The 18,497-nt window shown below is 40.1% G+C and overlaps 1 protein-coding gene across 3 annotated transcripts in view; it reads left to right on the top strand.

Moving 5' to 3' along the window:
• Positions 1-18,497, top strand: part of LOC148025873 (uncharacterized) — a 111,041-nt gene that overhangs the window by 11,225 nt on the left and 81,319 nt on the right. For all 3 annotated transcript variants that reach the window (XM_087693130.1, XM_087693129.1, XM_087693131.1), the window contains 5 exons: positions 5,320-5,602; positions 5,720-5,768; positions 5,928-6,052; positions 15,937-16,025; positions 16,128-16,325. In XM_087693130.1, coding sequence (XP_087549256.1) covers positions 5,320-5,602; positions 5,720-5,768; positions 5,928-6,052; positions 15,937-16,025; positions 16,128-16,325 — 744 coding nt within the window. The remainder of the gene's footprint in view (positions 1-5,319; positions 5,603-5,719; positions 5,769-5,927; positions 6,053-15,936; positions 16,026-16,127; positions 16,326-18,497) is intronic.

The raw sequence follows: 18,497 nt of genomic DNA, 5'->3' as shown, positions 1-18,497 counted from the left end.
TCTCCAAGGCACCTTGGTGGCGGCTTGCGCACTTACTACTTGGGTATCCATGGTTCTACTCTGGTGGACATTGTTGTATGTACTATGATGCAACATTATCATTGTATATTGTATTGTATCAGATCACCCATGATCTGAGAGAGTATGTTAGCAGACTAGTCAACTCATGGTTGAGTCTGGACTTGTGGTTCAGCAGGCTGGGCACATAGATTATTTAGGCATTTTATTTGTCATTATTTATTGAGGTTTGGGCATTATTTGCAGCCAGTCGGCCGACCTGTCATATTGTAGGTATTTATTTTGGCCTATATATTGTTTGGCTCCCTCCTCCACTTATTCATTCATCACTGGACAGTCCTTGGAGAGAGGGAGCAGGTGCCAGTGCCTCCACAGCTGGTGACTCACATTGTATCTGCACTGTCTCATGTCTTGGTATATGGATTCCATTTCTCGAGCATACATTTGAGTTCTCATCTGTATCGTATTCTCTCATTTTTTTTTTGTCTTGTGTTCAGCAGTTTATTTCAGCACATGTTTATGCTTCCATTGTTGCACCACTTTTGACAAAAGGCAATGGAGCAAGATCTTAACTTAGAGGCAATTCTTTCTAACTCCGTCCTCTTCTTGCTCTCTTCTGGAGTTTTTCCTAGTTTTTATTCGGATTTGTCTTTCATAAGTCGCCCACTTTGAGATTTAAACTTTGATTAACTTTTCTTCATTGGGTCTTTTCTTAGTTGTTGTTAGTCTTTGTTTACAAATTTCACTCGTAACTCTTGTCAAGGTTGGTTGCTTAACCTCATTACAGATCTAGAATTTATCTTAATTTGTGAGGATTAATCGGGTCTTGGAATCATGATTTCTTTGGAGATTACGTGAGTCGATAAACGAGTACTTTCTCCCTTGGAATTCTTAGCCCTTTTTTGTGTTTCTTTCCAAGGAGAATTTCAACATTCTTTTTTGTTATCTCATAATCTAAGACTCATATTTCGCTTTGTCATGTTGACAAGCGAATTTGTCCGAATATCCTAGGTTTAAGACCAACTACATATTCGATTTAATAATTTTCAAAGGGTTGTGTAGCCATAATTTTTAACTTAATTAATAGTAACGGAGTTTCACTCCTGAAAGAAAAGTACTACCAATCAACAATTTTTGATCACCTACTTACGTTGTTTTAATTTACTTTTAAATGATTTTTTGATACCAAGAAAAGCTAATTTTCTATGTATATTAAGAGAATACTTCTTGATATTTAAGAAATTCATACATGCAAAAAGAAATATCCTTGATACAATTTTCACTTTTCCCTACATCAACATAATTTGTAAAAGTTAAAAGAAATATTCTTAATGCAACTTTCCATCTTTCCCTATGTTTGCACAATTTAAAAATGCAAAGAGAACTATTCTTAATGCAACTTTCCACCTTTTCCTATGTGTGTACAATTTATAAATGCAAAAAGAATTTATTCTTGATGCAATTGTTTGTTTACAAGCAACTTGAGATAATTTACCCAATGCAATGTAATGTTATGCAATTTATCCTAACTTTGAATTATTAAATTCTAATTTAATAGCCTTTACATGTTCTAACATTTCCTTTTGCTATAATTTCTTTACCAAACTTAAATTTCTTTATTTGCGTTCCTAGTCGTGTATCGAATAAATGCTAACTTACGAAGGAACTTGGTCTTGTGTCGCATGTGATGGCGTGTTGGCCATGTTCGTGACTGTGTTGGTAGCTTCCGTGCTCCTTGCTCCAGAATACCCTCTCTTCGGGGCCATTGCGAGAAGACATCCATGGCACTAGCTCCAAGCGTTGACAGTCTTGAACTCTGAATGGATTGATGGCTTCTTGCGAGATCAAGACTTAGCCAGGAGATGGAGGCTTTGTGTCAGGATACGAAAGGTATGAAGGTAGATGAGATTCTTGTGAGCCGGAGTGGTGTTGCCCTTTGCGATATAAGACGATATCTTTTTACTTCTTCGTCTCACTCCCTCTTTTTCTTCACCCTCTTTCTCTCTATCCTCCTCTTCTTTTCATCTACTTCTTTTCTTCTCTATTTTCTCTCTTTCCCTCCTCTTCTTTTCTTCCTCTTCTCTTCTCTTCTTCACCACTTCTTCTTTACCACCTCCTCACTTCTCTTGTTTCCTACTTCTCCTTCTCTCTCTCTCTTTGTGCAAACTGGCGGGGAAAATAAAAAGTAATGGCATCTCATTATGTGCTATCTCTGTGAGAACAGGAAGAGATCGAAGCTCAGATAAGAGTGGAGTAGATAGTGTAGTGTGTGAGAGCACGATACCCAAATCAATTATTTGAAGTGTAAGGTGCAAGTACAAAGTACAACCCTTAAACCTTAGGGTTGTAAGAGGGTATGAGCAAAGTGTGTGAAACATGATAAGTGCCCAAAATTGTGTAACATAGGCACATAAAATAAAGGGAATAAATCTAGGGAAAAAACCTCTCTTACGGAGAGTAAAAAGTGCCCCAGTGTCCTATTGAAGATCACCATTACTCCTCTGTGAGCGTAGGTGTGAGTCAAACGCAACAAACCCCCTTGGAGTGAAGAGTGATCAAAATACAAGGGTTGTCCACCAAAGGAGATCAAATTTAAAGCATTGCAAAATGCTTCAAATTTGTCATGAGGAAGAGCTTTGGTGAAGATGTCTCTCACATTATTGGTGGTAGGACAATAGACAAGGCTGATATCTTCGACATGTAGCCTCTCTTTGACAAAGTGATAATGGATCTCAATGTGCTTCATGCATGCATGAAACATTGGGTTCCGTGCCACTGCAATGGCACTCTGACTGTCAGTGAACAAAGGAGTAGGCTCTGTGATAGATACATCCAGATCAGGTAGCAAGGGCCTAAGCCATATGCATTCAATTGCGGTAGTGAAAGTTGCCTTGTATTCAGTTTCACATGATGATGTGGCAACAATGGATTGTTTCAAGCTAAGCCAAGAAATGCAAGATGAGCCAAGAAAGAAACATTTGCTACTAGTAGAGTAACGAGAATCATAATCACCAGCCCAATCTGAATCACTGAAAGCATGTAAGTGCAGCGGTCCCCCCTTGGCATAAAGCAATCCAAGGGTCGTAGTACCTTGGAAGTAATGGAAAACACGCTTGACAACTTGCCAATGTGACATGTGTGGCTGAAGCATATATCTGCTCAGGGCTGAAATTGCAAATTGTATGTCCGGCCTAGTGTTGCATAGGTAGATAAGGCATCCAACTGCTGGAGCATATGTGTGGATATCAAACAAGTCACTATCATCATGCAATGACAACTTCAGTCCAGGTTCCATTGGTGTATATACTGGCTTGCAATCTTGTAAGCCAAACCTCTCAAGAAGTTTACCAATGTATCTCGAATGTGACAATCCAATGCCTCTAGCGTCATGAATGAACTAAAAGGCCCCAAATCTGACATTTCAAAAGTTTGTTGTAAATTTTGTTTGAATGCTGAAATCTGATCAGCATTTGTCCCTGTGAGCAAAAGAACAATCAGAGAGCAAAAAAGCAATGTCCCAAGCTGGACCAACCTGGAAATCTCAGAATTTCCAGAAATTACAGCAAATACCTTGCTGTAATTAGCAAATTGAAGCACACTCTGTCAAAACTGTCTGAAATGCACACAGTCCTAGGCGCAATAAATGCTCAGCAGCACTGTAGATGCAAAAGCCCCAAAATTTATTGTCCCAAAATGCTCAAAATCAGTCTATTTCAGACTGTCACAGATGTACATGTGTCAATCAATGAGCTAGCTGCAAAAGCCCCAAATTGTTTGGCCCAAATGCAAGAAATCTCTGTTGTAATCATGTCCCAGACGTGCTGAATTTAAGATTGCCTGCCCGGGCAAAAAACCCCTTCCCCAAAAGTGAATTTGAATTAAAAAATAAATAAAAAAGTTCTTGTACCTCCGATTCTGAGCTGCTGGACTGGCGGATGCAGGTGGAGGTTGAGTTGGAGGCGGGATGGCGGCCTGTGCAGGTGGCACGCTAGGAAGTTGGGTGGTGGGCGGGCTAGGCCAGGCGGCGATTGGTGGGCAGATGTTCTCTAGGAGGAGGGCGCAATTGTGCTGGTGGCAGGCAGATAGGTTGTAGGCGGCGCCTAGGTGGGCACAGGTTCAAGGTGGGAAGGGCAGGCGGGTGCAAGAGCGGGACAGTCGAGGTTCTTGAGGCGTTGGCTGACTGGGCGACGCCTGCTGATGGGGCGCCGTAGGTTAGAGGGCGGGAATAGGGCGGCTCCTGTTGGAAGTGGATAGGGGGCAGATCTGGTACTGCGTGGCGGAGTAGATTGGTTGGTGATGCTTGTGGCTGAATGCTAATGCCAAGACTTCTGGAGTTGCAAGTTGGCAGCTCACTGGCAGTGGCCAAGAAGCTGAGCTAAGCAGAGTACTGCTTTGATACCATTTGTGAGAACAGGAAGAGATCAAAGTTAGCTAAGAGTGGAGTAGATAGTGTAGAGTGTGAGAGCGAGACACCCAAAGCAATTATTTGAAGTGTAAGGTGCAAGTACAAAGTAAAACCCTTAAACCTTAGGGTTGTAAGAGGGTGTTTACACCCGAAGTGTGTGAAACACGATAAGTGCCCAAAATTGTGTAACATAGGCACATCTAGTTCATGTGGAAAGGTGGTTTGGGGGGGGGAGGGGGGGGAGAACATTACAAGAATTTTGGGGGTGTGAGAGAAGATTGGGTTGATTAGGATATTCAAATCCAAGTTGAACAACACTTGTCAGATCCAAATGTTATTTCTTGATTTTCTTAAGATTAAAGATCCACCGACAACCACTATACTGTCAAAACATCAAATTTCTTCATTTCTTTAGTCATATTCCATGCTTTGGTATCTCAAGTCCAGAAAGCATCAAAAGGTTCAGTCATATTCCATACTTTGTTTTCTCAAGGCTAGAAGTATCAAAAGCTTTGTTTCTTATAGTCATCGTTGGAGTTCATAGTTCGCTTTTGAAAAAATTATGTAGCCAAATGAGGGCTTCTTTGCTCAATTAGAATTGTAGGTACTCATCTAGAAGTAATGATGTAAGTTAATCCTACTAATCTATTATCTTCTGCACTGCATTGTGCCAGGAAAAATGCTGTATATTAATGCTATTTGTGTAACCAGACTGCGCCATTTTGTGTTTTGATGGCATCTAAATCTTGGAAATGAGAATTAATATTATTCATAATGGCTGTTGGTCTTTAGGCTTGCATTTGAAGTTAATGTAGCTACATGTACAAATTAGGTTTTTTATGATTCTTATTGTGTTGGTTTGGGTATTCATGATTCTTGCTTTGTTCCTTTTTAAGGTGATTGTTCATCCACTTAAGATCATTGATGTGAAGGACTTTAAAAGGCTGGAAGAAAAACTCAGTAAAACGCTGGAAGAAAAACTCAGTGAACAGTGGAAGTCACCCTATGCTCCAGCTAATAATGAAGCAAAAAAGCATTGTTTCAAAACAATGGATATGGAGAACAACTACTGGGCAGAGGAGGTTAAGAAATTGGTGCTTACAGGGCGTGAAGATGAACTTAAGAAGCTGGGGAAAAAGGGTGATGAGTTGAAGAAACTGTGGCATGATCTAATAATAGGTACTCAGTTACACCAGTAACTTTCAATATCCATGTATGGTATTAGTTTTGCTATGATTTTCATGATACTCTTTCAATCTTCTACCCTTAAATACATATCTATCTGATAATTTGAAGGTGATCGTGTAAAGTTCAGTGGGCCTAAGGATTCAAAAGCAAAGATCAGGTGCATTGTCAGTTCCAATTCGCTTTTATAGGAATTTACAGGTCAGCTTAGTACAGTGCTGAGTCAGTATATGTGATTAAAACTGAAGTGTGCAGGGTCCTAACCCTCCTACCTCTGTGCCTCTATAATATTTGCTAAAAGATCAATTTGCTTGATCAGGTCAAAGATGAGGATTGGCCAAGAGGGATTTGTAACTTCAATATCCGATGGCCTTCCATGGAAAGTTTGTGTGAAATTTCAAGGCAAGCATGGGAATAGTGATGCTGATGAAGTATTTTGTGATGGTAGGATATTTTTCTATACACAATTATCACACTTCTCTGGACAGATGGATTCAACCCTTAAACAAGAAACTCATATGAGTAGTATCACCTTCTATTCTGCTTCTCACTTTCCATTTTCTAGCTTCAAAGAAGCGCGAGAATGTTTTAACGATCAGATGCTGGCAATGTCTAACTTTATCTTCTTAATGTGGTCAGGATTCTACCTTTTTCTTACTGCACTTAGTATGAGTAATGCTGATATTCATAATGTAGCCTTTCAAGAAGCAAGGATTCTGTCTTTCTCTTCCTACAATCAATTCAATATAGGATATTATTGGTACTCAAATAATGCCATTGATAGGGTAGAAACTCATCCATGCTTGTTGTAGGCATAGAACCAAGGATCTAGCACTAGGAGCATCTAGTATCCATAGTAAATTTATCCCATCTTGCTTTGTGGGAGGATGGATTATTGCCCAAGTTCTTAAACTAGGAGGTAGCCTACAAGAAGAACTGCGGGATAGCCATCTTCTTTGCAAATACACTTCGTCTCAATTGTTATCTCTCCACCTACCTCTAAGAGTCTACATGGTCTCTGAGCATGTGTGCATCAGAGTGCCTGAGGCTGGAGTGGTCTATTGGTCTATGCTCTTTCCACATTTTGCCACCCAAATGTCTTTGATCTGGCAATGCCTTGCTGTTTACTTCTTTCCACAAAAATCAGAGATCCCAATCACCCTCATGTCCCTCCTAAAATGTCACCTGTGTTGCCTTTGAAATCGAGCTTAAGGCTCTCCTTCAGATCTTCTGTGCATAAGTGATGCAAACTTCTTCAAAGATTTGTGAGAAACAGAAATGAAAATCCCTTCCTATACTTGTGGAGAGGAGCTGCTGGATCTGCTCAAATTGCTCATTGATAAGTTGGTGAGATAACCAAAAAAGGGTTGGCAGGGGTGCAGAAGACAACAGTCCATTCAAGCCAGGGTAGGCTCTTGTAATCATGAGAGATAATGGGACCCTTTAGCTGTTGCTGAACTTTTGAAGGAATACCATGATGAGAAAGCAGAAGGGGACAGAAGGCTGAAGGCATGGGGAAGGAAGGGGAACCGGGTAACAAGGAAAAGAGGCCAAAATACAAGGAAAGAAAGGGTGAACAGGGTGGGGAGTGAGTGGCATAGCACAGGAGAGGTGGCGGGAGGGCCATGCAATAGGAGGTAAAGGGGGGAGGTAGTGAGAGGCAGGCCCAGTGGATGAAGGGGAAGGAGAAGGATGAGGGGCAGGCCAAGAGCTTCCCACCTGCTGGAGATGCAGTAGGCTGCAAGGGGGATTGAGGGAGGGGGCAGGGGACTGGAGGAGGCGGTGGTGCAGCAGCAGCTAATCAGTCTTGAAACCCTATAAGTTACTCTCCACTGTTGTTTAAATCTCAGGTTAAAGCAGGATATTAACTCTTAATGGGATTTAGCTTGTCTATCATAACCTGGGCCAGCAGATGGGTGCTTTCATAGCAGGCAGAGGATGAGAAGATGAATTAATTCTATATTGAGCCTCAAGAGGTCATGCAATCATGATCTTGCTGCCTTATGTACATTAGTAGATACCCATGTTAGTGAGGTAGGTGCATTATAGTTTGTGTGAACTCTCCATTATTGTGTTTACTCATCTTGCTTATTAGCAGTCTTGATGAATCACAAGGCTTGGTTTGTGCAATTATTTCAGTTTTGTGTCTAACGAACATTTTAATCCAGCCTTGATGAATATCATACTCCAAAATGCTGCTATTTTCATTTCCATGATATTCTTGTTTGTGTCTCCACTTCCGTTGTCGTGCCGCTATACGCACACCGTGTAAAAAAATCTAGAGTGTGGCTTCCTTTTAGATTTAGAGAGCCAATGCCACTTTAGGCATTAGTGTTAGTGTATTTTTTTTGGGAGTATTTTTCTACGTCTTCAATTTCTTCGAATCCCTTCTCTTCCGTCTACTCCTCTCCTTGAATCTACATTTGTCCTGCTGTCTCTTATCTTCAAGAACTTGGCTTGAAACCTTCAATCCTTCTCTTATCTCTACCGTCTCTAGAGTCTAAGCTCTTGAATCCCCATACATTCTTCTCTTGCCAAACCCCTGTGGTGACCTTCAACCCTACGTGCTGCGACATTGGTGCCCAACGTGAAGGTCGGTGTAAGAGAATTCCAAGATGGGGGATTCTTTAGGAGATACTCTACAACAATTGGTGCACATACTACAGCAGACTCAGGTTCAAAAAATCCAAATGTTATAACAATAATAACAAAGGCAAGACGAAGAGAAGATTGATTCCATAGCTATCAAGACCCTAGAAGAAGTTGGTCATGAATTAAAACAATTTAATGGTCAAAATGTCTTTGTTTTCATTCGTTTGTATGTTGAGAAAATGCTTTTCTTTGATGTACCGCAACATGCATGGAGCTGTTATTTTGCCAGACTAGCCAAGCATGGTCTTCAAGGAAGAATCCATAGTCTTTTCCAACAAGATGCGGATTAGGCTGCATTCAAAAAAGCCCTACGCAAAGAATTCTTCATAGAAGACTCTGGCCTTACGACGAAGAAAAGTTTCACTGAATGGGTTGAAAAACCCAACAAAGGTTTAGCTGCAATAGCTCTATACCATGAGTTTAAAAGTAAATTTGGACAATTTGATGCTGAAGACCAACAAAGTATGGAAGGTCAGAAAATTGAATTATTCCTTAAGACTCCAGATCCCATTTTGCAAGAGAAGTTTGCTAATCGCCTAGAAGATGTTACCTCCGAATCAGGAGTCAAGAATGCATGGACAGATGTTATTGATGCAGTTAACATGATTTCTCGAAGAGAGCGGATGCGACTAAGATTGGGCTCTACTTCAACTTCAACAACTCCATTGATGGAGCTTGTTCCACCTTCAAAATCCCCTATTCCTTTGACTAATCAACCAACTCTTTTTTCTTCTGTTTTTTCTAAAAATGATGTAATGAATGAACTCATCAAAAGCATGCGTGACCTTCATTTGAATCTTACAGAAATTAGTTTCAAGGTGGAGAAGCTGGATGCCAAAGTTGAAGAGCGAGGACGATCATCAACTCAAAGACCCATGAGAGAAGGCTTTAAGAGGCGCTATATTTGGTATGACAGCCAACAACATGATAAGAGGGAGTGTTCTGCCTTCCGTGAGGCTGAAGCAAAGAAGCTCGTCTTTTGGAAAGATAGAAAAATTCATGCAGCTGAAACTGGTCTTTCACTGGAGCTGAATTTTGGCAATGGTGGAATGAAGAAAAGATTAGAAGATTTAGCTGTAAAGAATGTCTATGCAGCAATTGATGCAGCTACCTATGGGCTGCAAATTGAGCCAACTAAATTAAGTTTGAAAGCATGTAAAGCTAATGTGCAATCTAAAGTATGGGTGCAGGCACTAGATCAAATGGAATGTGGTAAAGCAACCAAAGAAGATTTGGTTAATGCCAGTCAGTGCATTCGAGGAATAACTGGTTGGAAAGAACCGATAGATTCTTTTTCCGCCTTTCCATATTTGGCCGACGTCAATCATAAAGAAGTTTTGATTGAAGAAAAGAGAAGAAGAGAAGATGAACCAGGGCCTTCCTCTTCTGGCCCTCCAAAACGGGTAATTAGAAGAACGCCTGAACAACCAAAGCGTACTGAAAATATAACCCCAGATCAAGAGATGGAAGATACGCCGCAAACAAAGAAGATCGAAGGAAAGAAGAAAGGCAAGCAGCCAGGCTACCAATTGCAGTCTAATATAGAATCTACAACTGATCTCAAACGAGTCCTAGAAGAACAAATTCTGGGAAGCAAAATTGAATTCACCTTAGGTGAAATTCTTGGAATTGCCAAACGTGAATTCCATGATGTAATTATTAATGTAATCAAAAGGAAAAGACAATATGTTGGTGATGAAGCTGAAGAAACAGTGCATGCTTTTTTGCAAGTTCTTTGAGTTTTGTGCAGGATGAAGAGAAATTGACTTCACAAGAAATTTAACTTGAAGTAGTTAAAGAATTAATTGCAGCAATTGAAGTTGAAGATAAAGAAAGCATGAATGCAAAAATTAAAGAAGTGAAAGCTGAAAATGTAATGGTCGATTGGTCCAAACTAGTTGGGCAGCCCACCTCTCAAAAAGAAGGCCGTTTATAGCATATGCATGATGAGAAAGAGTCTCGGTTCATTCCAAGCAGTCACTACTCCCGTACGCATTGGGCAAGAGTAACAACGGACGCAGTCGTCAAAATTGGAGAAAAAGAAACACCATGTATTGCACTCTTAGACCATGGCTCGAAGATGAACGTCATGGCAAGGAGTCTCTATGAAAGTGGCGGATGGCCCATAGATGTTGATCCAAGTTGGCGAATGAGAGCTGCAAATAACTCTTCTGGAGAGTTATATGTTGCATGTCCTAATGTGCAGGTAACTTTTGGAGACATAAAAGACAATTTTTACTTTTTTTTTCAAGACTCTTGTAGTTACCCTATCATTCTTGGGCAACCTTACATTTCTGAAGCCCGCTTGGAAACAAAAGCTCTTGATGATGGTTTTTCCTATGTTTGAATCCGAAGCAAGGATAATGAACGAGCTGTCCAATTTCTTACTGTGTGTGTTAACCATCGCGCAAATCTGTATGTATGTACAGCCAATAGTATGGGTTGTTATAAGTCTCTTCCAGCCATGACTAAAGCTGAAAGAAAATACTTATGTCCTGTAAAAAGGGAGCTGAAAACTTATGACATGATGGTTGAAAATGAAGATATTTCGGGCATTTTTTTTGGACTGATTACTACTGACACATTGGCTGAAATATATGCAGTTGCTCATATAGAAAATCAGGTTGAAAATCAGTCCATAGAAGTATGTACATTGGATTTTTATTAAACAATTCAAGAATTTGTTGAGCAGGAAGACATTGGTTTACTCAACAAGATTGAAGCGCAAGTGGAGACAAAATACAAGATGGTGGATAAGAAAGTCAAACGTGTGGCAGTCCCACTGCCTCTTGAAAGTGAAGGGATCGCTGATAGGGCAGCAAATCAGCCAGGTCTTCGTGATCTTTCTAACATTGGTCACAAGTTCACATTTGAAAGGAGCTCAAAATAGGTGAAAATTCTTTCCTTTCGCCGGCTGAAAAACACTCTTTTATGCAAATGCTAATGAAACATGGAAAAGCTTTTGCATTTCAACCAAGTGAAATAGGCTGTGTGGATCCAAATATTGTGGCTTCTATGGTCATTTTTACGGTCCCACATGTGCCTTGGAACCTCAAGCCCATTCTTGTTCCAAGGGCGCATTTGCCCAAATTATTGGAACTTCTAAATGAGAAGATCAGAATGAAGATTTTAGAACCTTCTTCAGCACCTTACTCAAATCGGTGATTTACCGTACCCAGAAAAATGGATCTTTACGATTCATCCAAGATCTTCAGCCTGTTAACCATGTCATAATCCGAAATGTTGGTTCGGGTCCAATTGTTGATGAGTTTGCTGAAGCTTTTGTAGGTAGAGCAATTTATTCTATGGGCGACCTATATTCAGGATATGACCAATTTCAGCTTTCATTAGAAAGCCAAGACATTACCACAATGAAGACACCTCTTGGATTGGTCCGCATGCGCACTCTACCATAAGGTGTAACAAACTCCGTAGCCCATATGATGAATGCCATGCACAAAGTTTGAAAGGACTTTATTCCAGAACTTACTCTTCCATTTCTTGATGATGTACCTATCAAGGGATGTGAAGTCAATGAAAAGAATGAGGAGCTTGACGAAGATGACTGCAGGACACTTGTAGTTAACCATATTCATGATTGTGACAGGATTTTGACAAGGCTAGAAGAGGTACATCTTACTCTTTCTGGAGCTAAGTCGATTTTTGGAGTAGAAGAAGTCCTAGTGGTCGGACATCTGTGTAGTCCCTATGGACGTAAACCTTTACCAATCAAGATAGATGCCATCAACAGAATGTAAGAAAAATGCACAAATATTTCAGAGGTAAGAAGATTTCTTGGCGCATGCGTATTCTATCTCATATGGATACCACATTTTGCTCATGTAGTCGAAAATCTTTATCAATTATTAAGAAAAGTCCAAAGATTCTTTTGGGGTAATGAGCATACTCTCACTATGCGTAAATTAAAGAAGCTGTTAATTTCAGCCCCACTCTCAAAAGGCTGATTATTTAAATGGTCAACCCATCATCCTTAGTGTGGATACAAGTCCCATTGGGATAGGATAGGTTGTTGGCCAAGAGGATTTTGAAGGTAATAGGTATGCAATTCGTTTTGGAGCAAAAGTTCTCAATGAATGTCAAAGAAGGTATGCACAAGTAAAAAGGGAATTGTGGGAGTTGTAGCAGCATTAAAGTGTGATCGTGAATACTTTATAGGTACTTTTGTAGTGGTAGAAACTGATTGTCTTCCACTCTTGGGCATGATTGCCAACTGCTCTACACCGGACATTGCTATGCTAAGATAGATTGTATATATTAAATCTCTTAGCCCCGAATTAAAGCATATTACAGGAAAGGTGAATCTAGTTGCTAACATACGATCACGTGCAAGATATGACAATGAAGAAGAGCTGATGGAAGGAGATGAAGCTGAAGAATCTATAGTTGCTGAATTTCATTTCATGGTTGCTGAAAATACCTTTTCAGTTACTGCATATACTAGTCCAAAGCTGAAAACAACAGGGTGGTTAACTAGAAGCGAGCATGCTCATTGCATTGCTTAAGTTCTAGTTCATTTCCTTGAAGAAGATTGTGAAGAAGATTGGTTGAAGATCGGCCAATATTTGAGCACAATGAAGAAGAAGGAGACTTGGATTGATGAGGAGTTCAAGCATATCAAGAGGAAAGCTTATGGCTTTTTTCTTAAAGAAGGACATCTATGGAAGCACGAAAAGAAGAAGAAAGGAGTACCTATCCAAGTTTTAGGTAACAAAAGATTGCAACAACAGGTAATGAAGGAATTTCATGAAAGCCTATGGGCTGGCCATAGAGGCATATGGTGAACCTTTAGTAAAGTCAAAGAAAAATATTGGTGGCAAAACATGTGTCGGGACATAGCACATTTTGTTGAAACTTGTTATGTGTGTCAGATGTATTCTATGGTCAAGCATCGAGATGGGTTACAACCGACTTATCTCTTATTCATACATTATAGATGGGTTATTGATCTTGTAACCATGCCTACAGGAATATGGAATATGGAATATGCGGTATTTAGTGCTTGCAAGAGAGGATCTAACTAATCAAGTTGAAGGCAAAGCCTTAACAACCAAGACCACTCAAGCTGTTTGTCGTTTTTTGCTTGAAGATGTGTTTTGCAGAAATGGTTGTGTGGGTAAAGTAACTGTAGATAGAGGAGAATTGGATGCTGATTAGGCATGCAACTTCTTTACTCAATTGGGTATCAAGTTGGCTTTGACATCAGCCTTTTATCCTGAAGGCAGTGGAAAGAGTGAGAGAGGTCATCAACCTATTCTCAAAGCTCTAGCAAAGTCTTGTAGAGGAAAGATCAAAGAATGGCCTAAAATGCTACTTTTTGCATTATGGGCTGACCGGACTACTCACAGTTCAGTGACTGGCTATATGCCAGTTGAATTTATGCATGGATAACAACCAATTATGCCAATTGAAGAATCTATTCTCACATGGAGTCTTCTACTTTCAAAGGAAGGCATCAATAGAGAAGAGTTGCTGACTTTGCGCATATGGTAGCTAGAAAGAAGGTCTGAAGACGTTCAAGCAGCTATCAAGAAGCTAAAGACAGCAAGACTAAAGAACAAAAGAAAATTTGATAAGCGACATCGACTTCGGCCAAGAGCAATTCAAGAAAATGACTGGATGCTTGTCTATGACAGCAGCCTAGACATTCAGTACAGTGCTTCTAGGAAGATGGTAAAGCATTGGTTTGACCCATATATGGTAAAGGTCGTCATTTATGACAATGCTACATATTCATTGGCTGAATTGGATGGGACTAGTATAAAGATACCCGTAGTTGGAAAAAGAATCAAGCTCTTCAAACAAAGAGAAAGTTCAACATATGAGTTAGAATACTTGAATATAATTCAAGAGCATGAAGACATAGAGGAAGAAGAAGATGCAGAAGATGAAGACATTGACATGGCAGAAGATACTTCTTTTGACACTGTAAATCCATAAGACTTTGGCACATGCGAGAGGATGTGCAGGTTAGGAGGGGGTGGATGTCGTGCCGTTACGTGCACACCGTGTAAAAAAATCTAGAGTGTGGCTTTCTTTTAGATTTAGAGAGTCAATGCCACTTTAAGCATTAGTGTTAGTGTCTATGGTTCAAAATATTAGATTTTTTTGGACAAGTTTTTAGCCAATTTTGATATTCTAGATATTATCTCTTGTAAAAATCCATAAAACTATAGACAACTTTTAGATTAGGATGACATGTAAAAGAAAGCATGTAGCTTTCAGCCAATTTGAGAGGATTTTATGTAAAAAGAGAGATTTACGAAATCGCGCAACGCGCGATTGTTGTTTTCAAGCAGTGAACAACACTCCAAAGTGGGAGACGAAAGTGTAATCTGGCAGAATTCTGGTCAAGTGTCCTAGTATTTAACCCCCCTATCGGAGCCAATGGAAGCATCAGATTGGCGATTTGAGCAGCATAGAGGAAGGTATTATTTTGTACACGTTTTTCTCTATTAGAGTTATATCTTCTCATAATGCTAAAAGAAACTGACAGGCTTCATCTCTGTTAGTATTCTTCCTCATTTTCTATTTCTTTTTGGGAGTATTTTTCTACGTCTTCAATTTCTTCAAACCCCTTTTCTTCTGTCTACTCCTCTCCTTGAATCTACCTTCATCCTGCTGTCTCTTATCTTCAAGACTTGGCTTGAAACCTTCAACTCTTCTCTTATCTCTACCATCTCCGGAATCTAAGCTCTTGAACCCCCATACATTCTTCTCTTGCCAAACCCCTGTGGTGACCTTCAACCCTACGTGCTGCGACACCGTGTTTCACATACCTCTGTAATTACTGGATTTTTTGCTGTTTCTGTTTTTCATTCTGTTTCACTTTCCATTTCTCCTTTTCCTTAAGTATGCTTATTATCCTACATGCAGAAGACAGTTCTGAGCCCAGAATACATCAATCTCATCAAGAATTTTTGGAGAATTTGCAGCTTTTCAGTAGAGTCATTTATATGCATAGTGGGCCTGCTAGTAATTTGGGACTGCAGGGACATGTATGGGTACCTGAAGGCTGACAGGCAAGATACTGGATGTGTAGAACTTAGCCAAGAGCTTCAAAGTATGCATCAAGGCCCCAAGTTTATGTAGAAAAATGATGAATCAATTGATTTTCCTAGCTTAGAGTAATCTTTCTTTTTTGTGTCCCTAGTAATCAGCATTTGTTGTTGCAAAGGTAGGCAACTGACATAGAGGAGTCCATGTTTAAGGAGTCCATGGTGCTTTCATTCTATGATGCAAGAATGCCATTGTTTTTCGGTGCAAGAATGTTATTGCAGTCAACATTTATTGTCAGTAGGATAGATTGTCTAGTGGCATTGGCATTGAAGAGGCCTCCACACTTACAGCAAGGTTTTAGCTTATGATATCAATTATGTAATAATCTAGAACCTGTTATATGTATCGATGCACTATTTTTTTTGTGCTACAGTGCGACTGCAGTCAGGTGTAATATTGCCAGTGTGCTAGGTTGTCTAGTGGTATCATCTACCTCATTGAAGACTCTGTCTCCACACCCTTCTGTTAAGGCCATGGTAGTTGGACAGCATTAGGAACATTGTTGAAATTTAGATTTAAATTTTATTGATAATTTGTGCCATCTTGTTTTATTGTTGTTTTCAGTTTAAAAAAAGTCAAAACGAGTTTCCTTTTTGCAGCTGATGAACTTGAAAAAGTAGACTCAAGTGCTTCTGATGAGGCTTGGCTAGCTAGGTTTCCAGAGCTTCCTATTGAGGCTCTTTGCAAGGTATGCTTATGAATTGCCAGGTTATAAGTAGGTTTTGTGCTGTTCTTTCAAGGGTTTACAGTGGTTTAGATGACGATACTTTGTGTCTTCCTTGCATTGCAGATGGTACTATATGGTAATCCAGTAATAGTATACTTTCCTGATATTCAACACTGGTTTGCTAGAGCAGCACCTGTGAAAGAAAGGGGTATTTTTCTCCAGAAAGTGGGAGATTTGCTTAGAAAAGTGAACGGTCCTGTGGTATTTATAGCTAGTCGACTGAAGGAGGATTTGAGCACCCCTAATGTCAACATTGGCTTGGTTATTTACTTGATCCTTATCCCTTTCCTTTCAGGTTTTAGATGGTTCTGTGCCAGAGAAATGCTTGTTTTAATTTGTCTGTGGTTGACAATTCCCTCATTAAACTATTGAAACCTTTTTGATGCTTCAATTATTTCTCAAGTTGGTGACAAGGTATCTGTTTGACTGTTTCATGACCTGCTCCTTTCTGGACAAGTTTTCCATGTTATTTTGAAATTATCATACTGTGTTTATTGAACAACTTTCAAAGTGCAGAAGTATAGATTTCCATGTGCACAATCTAAGAAGATTTTACAAACAAAAAAGGGAAGTGAAGCTTAGAATTACATCTGTTCCACATGGTTTATCTCATCCTTCTTGCCTTCAGTTTTTTATCATAGTCCTTTTCTCATGGATGTAATACTTATTAGGATGCCCCATTATTGAAAAGGAAGTGACACATTTTCACTTCTCACTCATGGCAAGGACAACCTCTTCCCATTATTGAAAAGGAAGTGGCACATTTTTCACCTCTCATTTATGGCAAGGACAACCTCTTTCTCTCTAAAAGAGGGATCTTTTTCTTAAAAAGATGAAATACGTTGTGGCTAATTATGTTTCTCAGAAGAAAGCCAAAGAAGTGTAAGTGCTTGACTGTCTAGTTGGAGCTAAAAAAAAATGAAATCATATGAATACAGCCCCTTCAGGGCAGTCTTGGGGACCTAAGGCAAATAAGCCAAAGGTTTTAAGTTTTGGGTGGATGGATAGGCAACACCATTAGGGGATACCATACTGCAGTGAAAAAACAGGCTATGGGAGCTTGAAATATGGAAGAATAATTGTGAAGCTCCTGACAATGTTAAGAGTTCCCCTGAGTAGTCTACATGCTATGGAGAGACGAGTAGTGCTTGAGTATGCATATTCTGTTGGATGGAGTCAAATCACTTTTAAAGACTACTGGGCAGCTGTCATGTCTGTGAGAATGAGCAACGGAATTGGAAGAATTACAGCTGCTGAACACTGAGAGGAATGAACAATGACAGAGAAAACAAGAACTCAAACAATGAATGAATGGGCAATGGAATCCATAACAGAATACAGGAGATGTACTGTACAACCACACAGGCTAATGGCACGTATAATGACCAGGAGTGCCTCTAGTCTCCCTCTTCCGAGTGGATGTGATCCGATGTAACAAGAGTAGAAGGGGGAGTGGAGTATATACAGGCCCTAGAATGAGACTTGAGACAAATTAGCTAGCCCTAAATGCCCAATGGCCATAAAGGCACCTAATACAAAGCCTAATAAAGAGCCTAATTCCCATGAAATCTACTTTGCTAACACCCTCTTTCAAATCGTGGGTGGTGAGTACAATGAAATATACAATGATGGGGAGAAACAAACCCCCAGGAATCATCACCATGTCTTGTACCACAACAATGATCTGTGAGAGCAGAGGATCGAGATACAGCCAGATTCAATAGACAGTGTGAGAGTGAAAGAGACAGAGTTGAAGCACGACACCCAAGAGAATAGACTGAATGAGTGTAATCTGAAAGTACAAAGTACAACCCTTAAACCTTAGGGTTGTAGGGGGGTGTTCACACCCGACACACACTAAGTGCCTAAATGTGTGTAACATAAGCACATAAGTACATACGATAATAAGACCATAAGTCTGGGGGAAAAAACCTCTCCTACCGAGAGTAAAAAGTGCCCCAGTGTCCTACTGATCACCGACACTCCCATATGAGCGTAGGCGTAAGTAAGGCGTGAGTAAAATACCCAACAAACCCCCCTGGAGTGAAGAGTGATCAAGAGTACAAGGATCATCCGCCACCAAAGGATATCAAATTTAAAGCATCGCGAAATGCTTCAAATTTGTCACGAGGAAGAGCTTTGGTGAAGATGTCTGCCACATTACTGGTGGTAGGACAATAGACAAGGCTGATATCACCTGCATGTAGCCTCTCTCTGACAAAGTGATAGTGAATCTCAATGTGTTTCGTGCGAGCATGAAACACTGGGTTCCGTGCCACTGCAATGGTACTCTGACTGTCAGTGAACAAAGGAGTAGGCTCAGTAACAGATACATCCAAATCAGCTAGCAAGCGTCTAAGCCATACGCATTCAACTGTGGTGGTGAAAGCTGCCTTGTATTCAGCTTCACATGACGATGTGGCAACAGTGGAT

This window comes from Lygodium microphyllum, chromosome 14, assembly GCF_053477565.2.
Source record: "Lygodium microphyllum isolate KBCC chromosome 14, Lygodium_microphyllum_v1.1.10, whole genome shotgun sequence".
NCBI classification, from domain to species: domain Eukaryota; kingdom Viridiplantae; phylum Streptophyta; class Polypodiopsida; order Schizaeales; family Lygodiaceae; genus Lygodium; species Lygodium microphyllum.
Note: the sequence above shows the minus strand (reverse complement) of the source record. Positions and strands in the feature narration are given on the sequence as shown.